Source organism: Mucor mucedo (assembly GCF_025094135.1).
Source record: "Mucor mucedo strain NRRL 3635 chromosome Unknown EV154scaffold_34, whole genome shotgun sequence".
In the NCBI taxonomy this organism is placed as follows: domain Eukaryota; kingdom Fungi; phylum Mucoromycota; class Mucoromycetes; order Mucorales; family Mucoraceae; genus Mucor; species Mucor mucedo.
Window position 1 is genome coordinate 98,070 of NW_026252318.1, and position 18,428 is coordinate 116,497.

Here is an 18,428-nt window from a genome sequence, read left to right on the forward strand (position 1 = left end):
TCCACTCTTTTCAATATCTGCGGCATCGTATAACAAAATAATGAAAGAGAAGAACCTGCAAATATCTTTTTTTTCGTGCCTGAAATTTTTTTCAACATTTTTTTTTTTATTATTATTATTATAATGTGACGTTTTTTGATTATCTACAGTCAAAAGAGAAAAAAGGGTTGTCCAACATTTGCTCTCCCTATTTATACATGTATGCGTTATCTGATTAAGAAGGCTTGCATTTGTTTGTTTTCTTTTTTTGAAACTATAAAGGTTTTTTTTTTTTATCATTTATAAGTTTCAAAATGGTATATATAAATATGGGGGATTGAAACATGAACGATTTACAAGTATCGTTTTAGTTGAGAGGGTAATGGGGTGACTTGTGCTAATGATTTAGTTGAAAGCATCTTTACAAAAGATTCAAACAAATATTGATGCTCCTATACAAAAAAGATTTGTTATTGTTTTAATATAAAGTAACGATAACAACAAAATGTATTTTTTTTTTTACCTCGTTTATAAATGTAATAGACCATCCAAGCTGCTGTTTGACATTATGTTGAATGGGTTTGTGTAATACAGCACGTCCAATACGATGCACGTAGTCATCCAATGTTGTCGTCATATCATAATTTATCACCAGCCGAACGGACGGCAGATCAATACCTCTTGCCAACACATCCGTCGACACAATCACATCCCACAACGGTTCAGCCTGATTGATGCCCTCAATAATCACGGATCTTTCCTCTTGTGTTTTATCTCCGTGCATTGACATGACTTTTAGATGAGGACATTTTTTCTTGATGGCTCTTGTCAAGAATTCAGATCCTAGTCGACTAGCCACAAAGATCAAGATGGGAACCACAAAATACTTTGAATCTCCCAGAATCGAAAACAGTCTTTTCGCTTTACTCTTGTTATCAACCCAGATGATTGTTTGTCGTACCTGGTCACTTGCTTCCGGTATCGTATCCTTCTTGTTTCGCTGGCTCACTTTTAATTCTATCGGGGTCCTTAGTCTCTTGTAAATACCTGCCATCATTTTGTCATCACTCATCGTGGCTGAAAAATAAAGTGTTTGTCGCTTCGTCGTGTCAGGAAATTTACCCATGATTTGTTTGACTTGAGTGCCGAATCCCAAACTAAACATTGCATCCACTTCATCCAATACCAGCATTCGGACGCTCCATAACCTTAATAACTTTGGGTGGTGTGTAGCTATATCCAATAATCGTCCCGGTGTACCAATAATGATTTGTGATCCTTTACGAAGTCGAAAAAGTTGATTTGGTAGTGGCTCTCCTCCAATCAATAAACATGTTCGCATATTTCTTAACCCCGTAGCTAATCTTTTACACACCAGTTCGATCTGACAACAAAGTTCTCGTGTGGGTGCCATGATGAGCGCATAGGGCCCCGCACGTCTTTTATAATCATCTTGTACCGAGAGAGAAACACAATGCACCAACAGTGGGATCAGAAAAGACCCCGTCTTGCCAGAGTGCGTAGGCGCAATGGCCAACATATCACGGCCCGCAAGACCAATTGTCACGGCCTGTCTTTGAATACCTGTAGCCATGCTCCATCCTAATGACTCGATATTTTTTAATATAGTCTCGCCTAGTGTTTGACGCAGTTGGTCATACGTGCTGAACGGTTTAGGAACATGGCTTCCTGTCACTTCAACTTCATGTGCTTGCAACATTTGCGTTACTTGTTGTGGTGATTGAGTAGCAATCGAGTCGGGTTCTTGGTAATTGGTTAGTTTAGCGTGTATGTTTTCTGCTACATAATCGTGAACATGGCCGATAACTGTCATCGTCTTTTTCTTTTTGGAACGTGCACGTCCGCATAGATCTGCATTGATTGCTTTACATTGGAGACTAGCAATATAGACTAATCAGTAACTGGGGGGTTAACTATTTCTCGTTTTGGGAAAGGGGAATGCATACCTGCATACGTCTTGGTCTGTCTCGTCGTTAATGTACTCTCCATATTTTCCACAGACTGTGCAAATGGGTTCATCGTCTAAAGCCAGTCGTTGATCCGAGGAAAACTGCTTAATTTCGTCATTATCCTCTTCATTTTCAAGATCTGCTACTTGCTGGGTGTCTGGCGCAAATTTTTTCTCGTTTTCTTGTTGAGGATCTATTAGATCGTAGGAATACTTTCGTTTCACAGAAGCCATTGAAATATTAGCAACCTGTATACGAAAAAATAAAATATAAAAAAATACGTTTGAATTAATTGGACCACCGACGTCATGGATGAACAATAACAACAACAAAAAAGACTGTGGAGAATGTATCTATTTGTCAATAATGATAAAAACCCATCAGAATGGGTTTGTCCAAATTGAAGATACAGTTTTTCAGATCACTATAATGCAATACCATGATTACTTTTTTTTAAGTCTAATTTTTTTTTTTGCCACCCGCTTTTTAAAGTTATGGTTTGATTATAGTTTGTGTAGTAATACAATCTCTAGCTCCTTTACTGGGATAATGAGAAACATTTCTCGAGCTGTTACCATCAGCCTGAATACAAATACAAGATTCGATTCCATCAAAAAACCCTTTCCATCGTTTTACAATAATAAAGTCAGTGTATTTTTAAATTGAACCCTGATAACATTCCCCACCTTTTTTTTTATGCTTAAATAGATGACGATTCTGTAGCTTTGACCTTTTTCTTTATACCCAATCACAAAAAAAAATGAAAGGCACCTTATTCTTGATATCAACAGCCATTGCTTATACCGTAGTATCCGCAAAATTAGTAACCATTCCATTTACAGCAGTAGAACGAACTGGCATCAGTGCTTCCGCTGTAGGAAATAAAAAACTGGGTGGTCTTGTGGATGTTCCTCTTAAAAACATTGACTTGGCCTATTTAATCGACGTTGAAATAGGTAATGAAAAAGAAAAAGAAAAAAATTGTGTCGCCCCCCCCCTCCCTCCTCTATAGCTGTTAACTTAAATCCACACCTTGTCATTGTAGGTTCCCCTCCCCAGCCTTTTACGCTATTATTAGATACAGGATCATCAAGTACCTGGGTTCCTATCCACGGTTGTGGTCGCTATTGCGGATACCCTATCAACTCTTTAATACCAGCCAATTCATCTACTTTCAAAACGGACAATATGCTGTTCAGTATTCGATATGGAGAAGGGTTTTCCAGAGGATATTATGCCAAAGATACCATGACTGTAAACGGCGTCTCTGTGCCTCAAGTGGTATGTACTCGAATATTTCATTGGATACACATGTATTTTATTAACAATGTATGCTGTAAAAGAACTTTGCTGTGTCTGATTATAATGACGGTGAATTGACTATTGACGGAGCAGATGGTATTCTAGGCATTGGACCCGATAAGCTGAGTGTTTATAATAACCCAGACAGTAAAGTGATTCCTACATTGGTGACTACTATGTACGAACAAGGCATTATCGACCATAATGTATTTTCCGTGTACTTTCAACCCGTATCCCAAAATGTCAACGGCTTAAGAGAACAAAAGCGTGTTAATGGAGAAATCGTTTTTGGCGGAGGTAACCCCATATTCATCTTTTTTTATTATTCATTTGAGAAAGGCAACTGATACTGTAGCCCATTTCAGTCGAGGACCGACATATTACAAGTAATGTCAGTTATGTCCCAACAACAAGAAAGGCCGATTTCGAGGTAAAGAGGATTTTAATGCATATAGCAAAAATGAGTACGACTGACACACTATCGACCAGGATTATTGGGCTGTTGATATCCAATCTATCTCTGTTGGAGGTTATACCCGTGAATATGAAAGAGGCATCTCAGCCATGATTGATACAGGATCCACACTTGTATTCTTACCCCGAGATATCATCAATCACGTTTTCCGAGGTGTCAAGGGATTACGTAGAGATTTCACGGGCCAATACGTCGTACCTTGTAAATCAGAAAACTTACCCGATATTGTACTTACCATGCACAACAATACTTTTACAATCTCACCAGAGCATTATGTCATTACCGCCGGTGCTGTAAGTTTTTTTTTTTTTGTTACTAAGAAAGAGTGTACCAACCCTTTTTTATTATTAGCTTTCCTATTCAGCCGAATCTTGTTATACCTACCTTCAAGAAAGTCCACCCTTCGTTGATGCTATTCTTGGATACGGATTCCTTCAACAATACGTCTCTGTATATGATAATGAACATAGACGTATCGGCTTCGCTGATAGAGCATAAAGAACAGACAGGCGCACATCGGGGTTTTTTCTTTTCTATAATAAAAAAATTAATAAATTTGAAAAATGACGTATTTGCTAATCCCAGTTTAGTGTGTATTTTTTCCTTTGTTTAAATGCCAAAAAAAAAAACAATGGATCATCACCCATCATTTTTTATTTATTTTCTATACATATTCTTTTATGCTCCAAACAATTCGATACAATAGCCGATCATGTTATCGTTTAATGCAAACTCACACAAGACCTGTTCAACAAATCACGATCGGAAGGTCCTTTGTATCTGTGCGACAACCCTTCTTGCATCGAACCGAAAAAGAGGATATACGCCAATCACTTTGTGGAAAAAAAGAGGCTACGGACAAGAATAATTTCAATAAAACCGTCAAACCAACCGACACCAAATCAAATGCTGCTGCTGTCAAAAAGACCATGTGGCAAAAGGTTAAAGGGGAAGCGGTACATTATTGGCATGGCTTCAAATTGTTGGGCCTCGAAACCCGTATTTCTTCAAGGCTTGTGTATAAATTGTTACAAGGTGAGCCACTCTCAAGACGTGAAAGCAGACAAGTAAAAAACAAAACAAAAATTAGAAAATCTTTGATTTCATTCCCAAGAACTTAAATTTTTTCCTTTTTAGCTTCGACGCACTACGTCGGATATTGCTCGTATGGTCCCATTTGCTGTATTTCTAATTGTCCCGTTCATGGAATTTTTACTACCGGTTGCGTTAAAAGTGTTTCCAAATATGCTGCCTAGCACCTTTGAAAACAAAAAGGTAAAAGAGGAAAAGAAGCGAAAACTCTTAAAGGTTAGACTGGAAATGGCTCGCTTCCTACAAGAGACGATTGTTGAATCCGGCACGATTTCTTCTGACAGCTCCGATAATATATCTCCTACAGCAGCACATGAATTTGCCAATTTTTTTCACACCATCCGAACCACCGGCAAACAACCCTCCACTCAAGATTTGCTGAAAATCGCGCGTCAATTCGAAAACGAACTTACCTTGGGCAACCTCACAAGACCTCAGCTCGTCAGCATGTGTCGCTACATGAACATGAATGCCTTTGGCACAGATTCCTTTCTTCGCTTTCAACTCCGGAACCGCATGAGACAGATCAAGATGGACGATCGTGTGATACAGTCCGAAGGTATCGATAATTTGACCCCGGCCGAACTAAATCATGCCTGCGTCGCTCGCGGTATTCTCACACTTAATTGCTCCGCTTCTCGATTGCGCGATGAGTTGAGTCAATGGATCGAACTTCATTTACAGCATCATGTTCCCTCAACCCTTTTACTTTTATCACGCGCTTTTAGTGTCACTGACCAAAATATGTCACAAGAAGACGCCCTTCGTGCTACCTTCCACAGCTTGCCTGACAATCTAGTCAATGATGCCGAATTAAAGGTCTCCGAAAGTGAGAAAAAGAACATTGAAGAGGACGAGAAAGAAGAGGAGCTTGGGGAAGGCGAAAGCACGTATCAGAAAAAATTGGAGATGATTGAAAAGCAAGAAGAACTGATCAAAGATGAAGCTGAACAAGAGGAGAAAGCGCGTCAAGCTCGAGAAGAAAAAAATCGCCTTGAAGAAAAGGATCGCCAAAAAGAGTCTACATCATAAAAGGCGCTGTAAAATAAAAAATAAAAAGAGTTATAGAATAAAATTAGCCGATAAAGCTTAAGTTATTGCTGTTGTTTTCATAAAGATATTTACAAGTGTATGTCCCGGGCTTGTTCGCGGCTCTATCGATAAAGTCGATATATATGTTAAACATTGCTGAACGCAAATATAATTGGTTCTGACAATTGAATGACTATTATCACCGACGTCTTCTTAGAAATAGTTAAGAAACTTATTTCGTCGAAACAACAACTTTTCAATGTTCGCCCGTTGTCATCTTGGCCAACTCATTTCGGAATTCGTATTTTATTCTTGCTGGCTCTACATATTTACATAATAATTACTCTGGTTTTACTTCAAAGTCAAAGGATTCTATATGCAGTGTTGCTGGGGTTATATGTTACCTAAATGGGGCAGTAGAAAGTTTGCAGCGTTGCTGGGGTTACAATCTACTGCTGGAAGCGCATGACACGTGTAGTAGCGAGCTCTCCTCAAAGTTATCAAAGGCAGGGAAAAGCTAATCATTTGTCGCCTTGTTCAACTCAAATTTTATCTTGCTGGTGCCACTCGATCAGATATCTCTTATTCTGGATTTGCAGTCACTAAGACTAGTACAATCCCACCCGCACTTGTCCAATACATTAATAAAATACTCGTTATGTTCTTATTTTGCGACATTGATGCGAACAAGTCACAGCCTAGAAAAAATGCTGCCGCCAGCAAATACCACGCCAGAAATATTAGTAGCGATAAAGCAAGAATAGACCCGTGCAAAAAAATAAAAAATAAAAAAAAAGTAGCCAAATAAGGCCACGAAACCCTGTTTTGCGGGTTGTTCTCAGTAAGCGAAGAAAAAGAGACATAGAAGAAAAAGAGGAATATTGAGAATCTTGTTGTTTAAGGGAACATCTTTTACAACAACGTGGTTAATTAAAAACTAATTTTAAGGACTATGCAGCCCTGAGTTTGAAGCTTGAAACAAACTCCAGTTCATAAATGCCCACCCAGCAGGTAACACAATCTTACATTCTGTAAAATACAACTCCCCCAGTGTAGAAGAAACAGAAAAGTAGTAAAAAGATTAACTAAATTTAAGCTTTAAAAAATATAAAAGGTTCTAGGCATTATCGTTATTTTTAAGGAGGAGTTGATATAGTTTATAGCCCCCGATCAAAAATGAATTGACCTTTTTTCCGCCTTTTTTTTATGGTTTAAGCAGGTCGATGCCTGTACCCGAGGGGCGGCCGTGAAAGTACCCATTTTCAATAATAAAGGTGCCACTTCTTTTGCAGTTTTTTTTTTTTTTTTTTTTTTTTTTTTTAAGAAATCTGCAGTAACAATGAATACTCTCATTTAATTGTATTGAATGCGTAAAAAAGATTGGTTGAGTTGTTAATCTTAGGAGACAATTTTACTATTCAAAAGATTGGCACAATAAGCGGGCCTAGGTCAATTATCACGATAATTGATATATTCCATTAATGAGCAGCTAGTGCAACCATAACAATATTTGATTCGTGACACACGAAATCGGGGTTTCTTTTTTTATTTATTTTACATTTTTAAAGCTTGTTCCCCATCCTAACTCTTTCTCCTCTTTTCTCCCTTCATTTTCATTTTATAAACACTTTTTCAATGGTTACAGTTGCCAAAATTGTAAATATTTAACTCTATTCTTCACTCATACAGTCGTATTCACCGTTTTATTTTTTTTCTGTTTAGTCTGATCGAGTCACAGAGACCAAATGGTCAAAATTATACATATCAATGGCTATATGTCAATGTCTAATTGTTATTGCGTTACAAGGTTCTATTTGTTATTTAAATACAAAGCAAGCCCAACTATTACCAGAACCGTCGACCGACAGTGCCATGACAGCTAGTTCAACACAAAACGATTGGGCACCGGTTAGAGCTGCCGACCGACTTGGAAGAATCAAGTGGGAAAACATTGCATTTATGGGATTTCAACTTTGGTTTTTGGGCATGGCCTTTGATGCAGTAAAGTAGATTACATGACTTCGTCCTTCCCCCTTTTTTTTTAATATTAACTGTTATTTTTTTTTTTAGACTGTATATCAAAATACGGCGGAGATTTTGGCGCTGGGTATTTTAAATGTCGCCTGTGCAGTTTTAGGAGCCCTTCAAGTTGTAGATGGTGTAAAATGGTTAGACCGTCTTACAGGCACCAGTTATCCGACCGAACCATTAGCCATGGCAGAGAAAATCGAAATTTCGTTATCCGTCGTTCTTTTGACGTTTGCAATCATCATGTCCTACCTTAGTTATCAAATGTCAAAACAATTTGGTTGGAATATCTACAAGAAAATTGGCGCTGATGTTCAAATACAAAGTAAGCGCATTTAAACAACCGCAGCATCCCAAATCCCTAATTTTATTTATCTTTTATAGAAATGTACCGCATGTTTCAATTCTTTGTCTTGGCTTTGAAAATCGACTTCTTCACAGGGTTCATGGTATCCATCTTTTATTTAATCCAATTCGCAATGAAGAAGGGTATTATGTGGGAGACCATTGTTCAAGTCATTGTTACCGTTTGCATGATCCCCATGCTTTTCTTTGGAAGATCAGCTGTAAGTTATTGTTATCATCCCATCGTGATTTTTTAAAATTCCACTTTATTCATTTTTTGCTTTTTATCTCTATCAGGGAAGTGCAGAGAGTAAAACCAAGATGATCATTTTCCTTACTTTCTTATGCCTTGTCTTATTCCATTTTGTCTTGATCTTCACGCAGACTCTCCAGCCTAACAACAGCTGGTATACCTGGATTGTATTGAGTAAGTGAATATTTTCTAAATGATTATCCTATGTCAAAACGATTAACATGTTGTAAAAAATAGTCTGGATTGGTGTCGCTTTCACTCTAATCACAGCCGGTTTAGGTATCGTCTGTACCATCAACTTTGGCAAGGGATTAAAACCATTCACCCAAAGAGGAAGCTTAAAAACGAAAATGGATATTGAAAGCAACGCGAAAAAAGCAAACGCCCACGAAAGTTGGGTCATTGATGAAGATTAAAAGAAAAATACCCCTACATCTCCTTATACATATCTCTTTTCTACACATATCTTTTTTTCTATCTATATCGCTGGTCGATTTTTTTTTATTTCACATATCCATACGCTTCAACATATTCACCACAAAAAAGCTTTGCAGCCCGTCATTATACCACGCCCCATGTACAATAATAAAATGGTTATTTTGACATAAAAAATGTAGGATACTGGAACAAATTATTATTTTACTTTCCCTCGTTAAATGCTGCCATTTCACACGGTCCGTAAAACTAGACATCTGCAGGTTCAATAATAATACTAATGCAACTCATAAATATTGGTTTAACTATAAACAATTATGAAAATCACGGATAGCAACTTGCTTAATGGGGACATAATTAATAGGATGTGAAAATCGGAAGACCGATTGTTTTGTGCTGTGAGGTGCGACCGTACTTTTAACGTAAGCCCGGTTCAACACTGCATATCCAGTTTGAAACAGGGAGCATACTGATTTGTTTGAGACATTCTATTCTGAAAATTCCTTAACGATCAGGCCGCCGTAAATTAGTTCCCTAGATTGGGGGATTACCATTCTTGATACGCACAACACCAGGAACACGCGGAAGAGTGTTAATTAATCTATTGTTGACCAAACACTCACAATAATCGGGTATATATTTTGATGAAAGAATAAATAACGAATGGTTGGGCGTGTGTGTTTTATAAACGATGATGGGATGGTTTTAACTAAAAGTTAAATTTGACAGAGAGATTGGGGAGGGGGGTGGGGTAGATAGATTAGGGAAAGAGGCCACACGCGATAACCTGTCATTTTATTCAACCGCTTGTCGCAAAAAAAAAAAAAAAAAAAAAAAAAATCTCATTAACAACTTACAGTCTAAGCCTGTCATTTTCCGACTTAAGTGACACTGTGCAGTAGAAAGTTTAATATAAAGCTCCAGGTAATTATATAAAGTAAGTTGCTCGAAAGGTGGGGCTAGTCTGAACCACTGTGGCCACCCAATGCATGAATAAAGTGTGTCATGTAACGTTATTTACGATGATTCTTTTTTCTTAAAGGCAGAAAGACTGTGTTTGTTAATACATTTAGGTTCAGAACAAAACTACAAGGCCCTATATATTGTAAGGTGAGGGTAATTATTTTCTTCTGTGCTTAATCTTGTTCTTCGTGCTTTCCTCACTCGTAGCTTTTGCGCTTCTCTATGCTTTTGCCTCGTCGATGATCCGATAAACCCCATTGGGCCAGGTGTCATTTTTTTTGCATTGATCAACCTGCGTTGTACTCGAGCATGATGTTGCACAGGATACAGTTCGTTGCAAGCCATGTAATGGTCTTACATTGCTATATAACTTTTTTTTAAAAAAATTCAAGAATTTGGACAAGTCAGCTATTACCATATATCATGTACCGTGAATTAAGTACATGAACATAGAGAAAGCATGCTACTCGGTTGTGGCACACTTGCGTGTACGCTACTTCAGCTGAGTGAAAAAAAGGAACAAAAATACAATCATATTAGGCATTCCCCGGGTGGTTATTTTAGACTTGACAAACAAGTTTTAATGCTTATACGTGTCATTGATACGGTGGTAGCAAAAAAACTTGTAACACGCAAGAATCATAGCCAACTGTGACTTTTTGTTTGCTTTTCTTTTTGATTAAAAGAGTAGCCATTTACTTGCCACCTCATTCACCCTTTCTTCCTTCAATAAAAACAATTTATTTCTCTAATAATGATGTCCTGTCATACTAGAATAGACTGGGAGTTCAATTCGGCGAACTTTTGAACAGACGAATTAGGTAAAATTTGGTTTTTCGATACATATAAATGCCACTTTCGTCTAAACAAAAGCATAATAGGACCATGGGGACCTGCGTTGTTGCTTAATTACTACTAGGGAAGGCCTCCACTTTCCAACTTAATAACTAAAGGTCGGTTGGGAGGGGGAGGCCATGACAGACACGCGTTTGTAGACCAACGTCGTTACTCAAATGCTGCTCAAGTCAGGATCTTTATCACTACATAGAACTGCACCCGTTTACTTGTTTCAAAGGACCCATGCGTTCCTTACATTTACCTCATTCCCAAAATAAACGGACCTCTATTTTAAAATATACCTTGCTTCTTTATTTTTTAAACTATGACTATTATTATATCCAACTATAAATGCTGATTGAATCCTGTTTAAACTAATGCACGAAGTGTACAAATGTTGGCCACAAACGCAACCGTTTTGTAGCTATTCAAAATCCACTAAGCGGTATGTATGTCAGACTTACGATGTCGATTCGAAAAATACATGGTTGGTATGAGCTACGATTATACACGAGTTACATAACTAGTGATGCGATTTATTCTAATCATGCATAGGGAGCAATCCTATATATTTGTTACAACACTTGAAAAGTTGGAATGAATTATGTTGATTACTTGATGAAATTTTTATTGAATATTATATATATATTACATCGAGTGAAGAGTCTAATTATTAAGTGTGTGATAATATGATGAAAAATGGTAAACTTGAAAATCGGTATTTTAAATGACATTACTGCTGGTAATATTCACCATGTACCCCCATACGTAATGAAAGCAGTAAAGAAAGATAGAAAAAAGAATTGAAGAAAACAAATTGAATCAAATCACATACACCAAGTTGTAAATTTTGTACAGTTTTTTTTTGTTGTTGTTGTTGTTTGGCATACACAGTAGTAGTTTTTTTTTTGGATTTAGAGGGAGATGTCAGGAAGGATACGTTGTTGGATACCACCAGTGACAGGCAAGTAAGTATTACCCATCAACTTGTGATCAACTTCACGAGCACACATACGACCTTCATTGATACCCCAGACAATCAAAGATTGACCACGACGACAATCACCGGCAGCATAAACACCAGGAACAGATGTAGCATACTTGCCCTTGGGAGTTTCGATGTTGGAACGACCATCTTGCTTAATAGACAATTGCTTGATAATCTCGGTTTGAGGACCCAAGAAACCCATACTTAATAAGACAAGATCGGCTTCGAAAGTTTGCTCAGAACCTTCAACTTCCTTCATAGCCCAACGACCAGCGTCATCCTTTGTCCATTCAACACGAACAGTCTTGATACCCTTGACAGCACCATCTTCAATGATGAACTCCTTGGAAAGAACACAATACTCACGAGGATCCTTACCGAATTGAGCTTGGACTTCGGAGTGACCGTAATCAACCTTAAAGACCATGGGGAACTTGGGCCATGCGTTGGAATGCTTATCACGGCTAGCAGGAGGTTGAGGAAGCAACTCAAAGTTAACAACAGACTTACAACCATGACGGAGAGAGGTACCGATACAATCGTTACCGGTATCACCACCACCAATGACAACAACATGCTTGTCCTTAGCAGAAAGATATTGACCATCCTTGAGTTCGGAATCGAGTAAACTCTTGGTGTTGGCTTGGAGGAACTCCATAGCAAAATGAATACCATCAGATTCACGACCGGGAATCTTGAGATCTCTGGGCCAAGTAGCACCAGTAGCGACAATCAAGGCATCATTTTCATCACGAATAGTGTTGGCATCAATATCCACACCAACATTAGAGTTGGGGACAAAGGTAATACCTTCAGCGGCTAAGAGGTCGACACGACGTTGAACAATCTTCTTGTCAAGCTTCATGTTGGGAATACCATACATCAAAAGACCACCAACACGATCATTACGATCATAGACAGTAACCAAATGACCAGCCTTGTTCAATTGATCAGCAGCAGCTAAACCAGCGGGACCAGAACCAATAACAGCAACCTTCTTACCGGTACGGGTAGCAGGAGGAGTAGGTACGATCCATCCTTCATCAAAACCACGATCAATGACAGCACACTCAATACTCTTGATGGCAACAGGAGGTTCGGAAATACCGAGAACACAAGCACCTTCACAAGGAGCGGGACAAACACGACCAGTGAATTCAGGGAAGTTGTTGGTCATCATAAGACGATCAAGAGCCTCCTTCCAGTTATCCTTGTAGACAAGTTCGTTCCACTTGGGAATAATGTTACCAATAGGACAGCCAGTGTCAGATTGACAGAAAGGCACACCACAATCCATACAACGAGCAGCTTGCTCATGGAGCTCAGTACGAGTCAAACGGTTGTTGATCTCATCCCAATCACCGACACGCTTTTTGGAGTTACGGTAGCTATCAGTCTTTCTCTTATACTTCATGAAACCACGGACCTTATCTAACTTGGCACGACGAGCCAAGATAGCCTCTTCATCAAGAACACTATCTTCAAGATCTTCAAGTTGAGGTTCAACCTTCTTGTGGACCTTTTCACAAGCCTTCTTAACAGGAGTAATGGCAGCAAGCTTTTCGGCACGTTGTCTTTGCAAAAGAGCGCTGTATTCAACAGGCATAACCATGACAAACTTGGGCAAGTACTCATTGAAGTTCTTGAGGACACGGTCAGCAATTTCAGAACCAGTGTAATGACGATGGTCTTCAATTAAATCGCGTAATTCAGCAATACGTTCATCATCGTTGACGGTTTCGAGTTGAACCATCTCCATGTTAACATTTTGCTTGAAGTCACCCTCAAGATCAAGGACGTATGTGATACCACCGGACATACCAGCAGCAAAGTTACGACCAGTAGTACCCAAAATGACAACACGACCACCAGTCATGTACTCACAACCGTGATCTCCGACACCTTCACAGACAGCATAGGCACCTGAGTTACGAACACAGAAACGTTCAGCAGCAATACCACGGAAGAAGGCCTTACCGCTAGTAGCACCATACAAACAAACGTTACCCACAATCACGTTTTCCTCAGACTTGAAGATGGAGTTCTTGAAAGGGTAAATGGCAATTTGACCACCAGAAAGACCCTTACCGACATAATCGTTGGAATCACCTTCGAGTTCAACAAAGACACCAGGGGCTAAGAAAGCACCAAGAGATTGACCGGCAGAACCCTTCAACTTGACATGAATTGTGTCAGCAGGAAGACCAGCTTCACCGTGACGCTTAGAAACGTGGTAAGAAAGAGTGGTACCAATAGCACGATCGGTGTTAACAACATCAGCTTCGATGTAGACCTTCTCCTTGTTGGAAAGAGCGACTTCAGCTTCTTCGATAAGATAGTTATCGAGACGAACATGAAGGTTATGCTTTTGCTTGGTAACGCAAACGTTAGAAACGTTAGGACGGAGAGAAGAAGCAGGAGTCAAGATGGGAGATAAATCCAAATTGGCAGTCTTGAAAGTACGAAGAGAATCGTTGACCTTGAGCTTTTCGGCTCTACCCACCATCTCATTGATGGTACGGAAACCAAGCTTGGCCATGTAACCACGTAATTCTTCAGCAAGGTAGAAGAAGAAGTTGACAACGTGTTCAGGAGAACCTTCAAACTTCTTACGCAACTCAGGATCTTGAGTGGCAATACCGACAGGACAAGTATTTAAGTGACACTTTCTCATCATGGTACAACCAAGAGCAATAAGAGGAGTGGTAGCAAAACCCCATTCTTCAGCACCGAGCAAACAAGCAATGGCAATGTCACGACCAGTCTTGATTTGACCATCAGTTTGGACAACGACACGACCACGCAAATCATTGAGAACCAAGGTTTGATGAGTTTCAGCAAGACCTAATTCCCAAGGAAGACCGGCATACTTAATACCAGTCCAACGAGAAGCACCAGTTCCACCATCGTGACCAGAGATCAAAATATGATCAGCTCTAGCCTTGGCAACACCAGCAGCGACAATACCAACACCGACTTCAGAAACAAGCTTAACTGAAACACGAGAGCGGGGGTTAGCACACTTGAGATCGTAAATCAATTGCTTCAAATCTTCGATAGAGTAGATATCGTGATGAGGAGGAGGAGAGATCAAACCAATACCAGGAGTAGTCTTACGGGTAGAGGCAATTTCCTCAGAAACCTTGGTACCATCTAATTCACCACCCTCACCGGGCTTGGCACCTTGAGCCATCTTAATTTGTAACTCTTCAGCATCGGAAAGATAGAAACTGGTGACACCGAAACGACCAGAAGCAACTTGCTTGATAGCAGAACGCATAGAATCACCGTTCTCCAAAACTTGAGAACGTTCAGGCTTTTCACCACCTTCACCAGTGTTAGACTTACCACCAAGTTGGTTCATGGCAATAGCTAAAGAAGAATGTGCTTCCATAGAAATAGAACCGTATGACATGGCACCAGTAACGAAACGCTTAACAATGACATCCCAAGATTCAACTTGTTCGATAGGAATAGCCTTGGAGTTATCATAATCAAAATCAAGCATACCACGAAGAGTACACTTCTTGATAGCCTCATAAGCGTTACGAGAGTAAGCATCATAAGAAGATTGGTTCTTTTCACGGACAGCATCCTGGAGATTGGCAATACCGTTAGGCTCAGCGATATGGGGAGCACCGCCATCACGCCAATGGTATTCACCAGACTCAGGAAGACCGGCAGGTTGAACAACGTTACGGGTAGGGTAACCAGTTTCATGAAGAGTCAATGCATCTAAAGCAAAGATATCGAAAGTGACACCCTTGATACGAGAAGCGGTACCAGAGAAACAGCGAGAGATGACGCTATCATCGACACCAAGAGCTTCAAAGATTTGAGCACCCTTATAGGAGGCCAAAGTGGAAATACCCATCTTGGACATAACCTTATGAATACCATTATCAATACCCTTCTTGAAGTTATAAATCAACTTTTCAGGAGTTAAACCTTCGAGAACGGCACGTTCACGATGAAGCTTCATCATAGTTTCCAAAGATAAATAAGGACAGACGGCATCGACACCATAACCCAAAAGAACACAGAAGTGATGAACTTCTCTGGCTTCGGCAGTTTCAACCATCAAGGCAATACGACTACGCTCCTTGTTACGAACCAAGTAATGATGAACACCACCTGAGGCAATAAGGGCAGAGATAGCAACGCGATCGGCATTAACGGCACGATCGGAAAGAACGACAACCTTGTAACCATCCTTAATAGCTTCAGAGACCTCGTTACAGACACGTTCCAAAGTATCAACATAACCTTGAACACCATCGGTCTTTGCGAAAGTGATATCAATAGTAGCAACCTTCCAAGAGGGATAGAATTGGCTCATGTTCTTGATGGCAGAAAGTTCTTCCATAGACAAGATGGGAGAAGAGAGAGCAATTTGATGACATTGGCTCTCATCAATTTCGAGGATGTTACCTTCGGGACCAACGTTACATTGAAGAGACATGACAATTTCTTCACGAATAGGATCGATAGGAGGGTTAGTGACTTGAGCAAACAATTCACGGAAGTACTCGTAGATAACACGAGGTTGTTCGGCAAGACAGGCAAGGGCGGTATCATTACCCATAGAACCAAGAGGTTCCTTACCAGTAGAAGCCATAGGAAGCATGATCAAGTTAAGTTGTTCAAGAGTGTAACCAAAAGCCTTGAGACGAGGATCAGCCTGAACCTTGGCCTCATCTAAATCGGCAACATAAGGCTCAACAGCATTGGTCTTATCAACAATATCCTTTAAGACGATATTTTGGTCCTTAATCCATTGAGTGAAATCGCGCTTGGAAGCAGTTTGTAACTTGAGCTGCTTATCATCAACGATAATACCTTCAACGGTATCAACCAAAAGCATACGACCAGGCTTAAGACGACCCTTTTCAACAATGGTCTCGGGGTCAATGAAGACGGTACCTACTTCGGAAGCACAAATCATGATATCATCGGTAGTCAAATAGTAACGACAAGGACGAAGACCATTACGATCAAGAGAAGCACCACAGTAACGACCATCAGAGAAGGTGAAAAGAGCGGGGCCATCCCAAGGTTCCATCAAAGAGGAGGCCCATTGATAGAATGACTTCATTTCAGGGCTCATAGCATCATTGTTTTGCCAAGCTTCAGGAATCATCATCATGACGGCTTCGGGTAAAGTCAAGACGCCGTTAATAACTAACAACTCAAGAACGTTATCAAAGGCAGCGGAATCAGAACCACCTTCTTCGATAATAGGGTAAAGCAAATCAAGATCCTCGCCAAACTTATCTGATGCCATGACACCTTCACGAGAACGCATCCAATTCTTATTACCACGAACAGTGTTAATTTCACCTAGAAACATGTGAAAAAATTTAAGAAATTAAAACGGAGGTTTAAACAAATAATCAGGTGTGACATACCATTGTGTGCACACCAACGCATAGGTTGAGCACGATCCCAAGAGGGGAAAGTATTGGTAGAGAAACGAGAATGAACAAGAGCAAAATGGGTGGTATACTGAACGTTATTTAAATCATGGAAATAAAGATAGACTTGCTTAGGAGTTAATTGACCCTTGTAAACAATATTCTTGTTTGAAAGAGAACAAACATAAAACCACTTTTTCATGGTCAAAGTGTGGGTAGCATGCTTACGAAGAACGTAAAGCTGGCGTTCAAAATAAGCCTCATCAAATTCCTTGTTATCAGCCAATACAACAAAAGGTTGTACAATTGCGGGTTCCTTGGATCTGGCAGCAGGACCAATAATGGTAGAATCGACGGGAACAGTACGCCAACCAAGCACATTTAAATGAAGGGCTTCAGCCAATTGCTCAAATACCTTTTTACTCTCGGCTACTGAATCAATATCACCTTTCATGAATAAATTACCAACGGCATATTGTCCTTCCTCAGGTAAAGTAATTCCTAACTCACGAGAGGTTTCATTGACGAAAAATTGATGAGGGATACCTGACATGACACCTAATATAACACATATGAGAAAAATTGATCAAATGTAGCACATTCCGGAAAAAAATGACTTACCAGCACCGTCACCATCTCTGATATCAGCGCCAGAGGCACCACGATGGGTCATGTTACAAAGAATGCTACTGGCTTCGGACAAGATCTTGTGGGAGCGGACACCTTTGACGTGTACCATAAAACCGACACCACATGCGTCCTTTTCGAGTTCGGGGTTATATAAACCTTGAGCGGGAGGGATAGCTCCGGCCCAGGAAGTGTTTTCAACAGGAGACATTATATTTATTTACGATTGTTGATGTGTTGTATGTATAAGAGAGTTGGGGGGTATTTGCCTACTTGAATATGTATAAAAAGTGTGGGATTTTTTCTTTTCTTATATACTGGGGGATATATAACAAGAGAAGAAAAATATAAGAAAGGTAAGAAAAAAAAAGAAAAAAAAAGCAGGACTAGTTATTCGAAATTTATAGAGTGATTTTATATCTTTTGATACAGCTAAAAAAATAGATCTTCTTTTGGTAGAAATATAGGTTTCATATCAAATTTCTTATCTTTGTGCACGGAGGACCAATGATTATCGTGTAGTGTAACCATGACATACTGAATTCGAACTTTGATGCCCACATGCCTGTAGCATATATTGATATGCTAATGATGAAATAGAAATTACACACTGATACAACATTTGACATGGTCTAAATAATGCTTCTGCATACATCAAATGCACTTCTCGATAACTATCAGATAATAC

General features: G+C 39.5%; 5 protein-coding genes across 5 annotated transcripts; 3 read left to right on the plus strand and 2 right to left on the minus strand.

The window, feature by feature from the left end:
- Nucleotides 1-7: 7 nt before the first annotated feature.
- Nucleotides 8-2,601, minus strand: EV154DRAFT_504940 (P-loop containing nucleoside triphosphate hydrolase protein). The gene is made up of 3 exons (XM_051601121.1): nt 1,947-2,601; nt 503-1,877; nt 8-431 (listed from the first exon to the last, which is right to left on the minus strand). The coding sequence occupies exons 1-3, from the start codon at nt 2,180-2,182 to the stop codon at nt 333-335; spliced, it is 1,710 nt and encodes a 569-aa protein (XP_051458792.1). The 5' UTR covers nt 2,183-2,601; the 3' UTR covers nt 8-332.
- A 108-nt stretch (nt 2,602-2,709) lies between these two features.
- Nucleotides 2,710-4,093, plus strand: EV154DRAFT_462665 (aspartic peptidase domain-containing protein; the record flags this gene model as incomplete). The annotated part of the gene is made up of 3 exons (XM_051597598.1): nt 2,710-2,905; nt 2,995-3,230; nt 3,293-4,093. 3 exons carry the CDS (start codon nt 2,710-2,712, stop codon nt 3,596-3,598), a joined length of 738 nt encoding a protein of 245 aa, XP_051458793.1. The 3' UTR covers nt 3,599-4,093.
- Nucleotides 4,094-4,655: 562 nt separating this feature from the next.
- On the plus strand, nt 4,656-5,850 carry EV154DRAFT_418805 (LETM1-like protein-domain-containing protein; the record flags this gene model as incomplete). Its single annotated transcript, XM_051595857.1, has 3 exons — nt 4,656-4,793; nt 4,864-5,647; nt 5,699-5,850. 3 exons carry the CDS (start codon nt 4,656-4,658, stop codon nt 5,848-5,850), a joined length of 1,074 nt encoding a protein of 357 aa, XP_051458794.1.
- Nucleotides 5,851-7,617: 1,767 nt separating this feature from the next.
- On the plus strand, nt 7,618-8,892 carry EV154DRAFT_418738 (uncharacterized protein; the record flags this gene model as incomplete). The annotated part of the gene is made up of 5 exons (XM_051595848.1): nt 7,618-7,851; nt 7,921-8,203; nt 8,263-8,444; nt 8,521-8,650; nt 8,714-8,892. 5 exons carry the CDS (start codon nt 7,618-7,620, stop codon nt 8,890-8,892), a joined length of 1,008 nt encoding a protein of 335 aa, XP_051458795.1.
- A 2,421-nt stretch (nt 8,893-11,313) lies between these two features.
- On the minus strand, nt 11,314-18,156 carry EV154DRAFT_601685 (uncharacterized protein). Its single transcript, XM_051607243.1, has 3 exons — nt 17,735-18,156; nt 17,108-17,671; nt 11,314-17,039 (listed from the first exon to the last, which is right to left on the minus strand). Exons 1-3 carry the CDS (start codon nt 17,949-17,951, stop codon nt 11,626-11,628), a joined length of 6,195 nt encoding a protein of 2,064 aa, XP_051458796.1. The 5' UTR covers nt 17,952-18,156; the 3' UTR covers nt 11,314-11,625.
- Between the last annotated feature and the right edge of the window lie 272 nt (nt 18,157-18,428).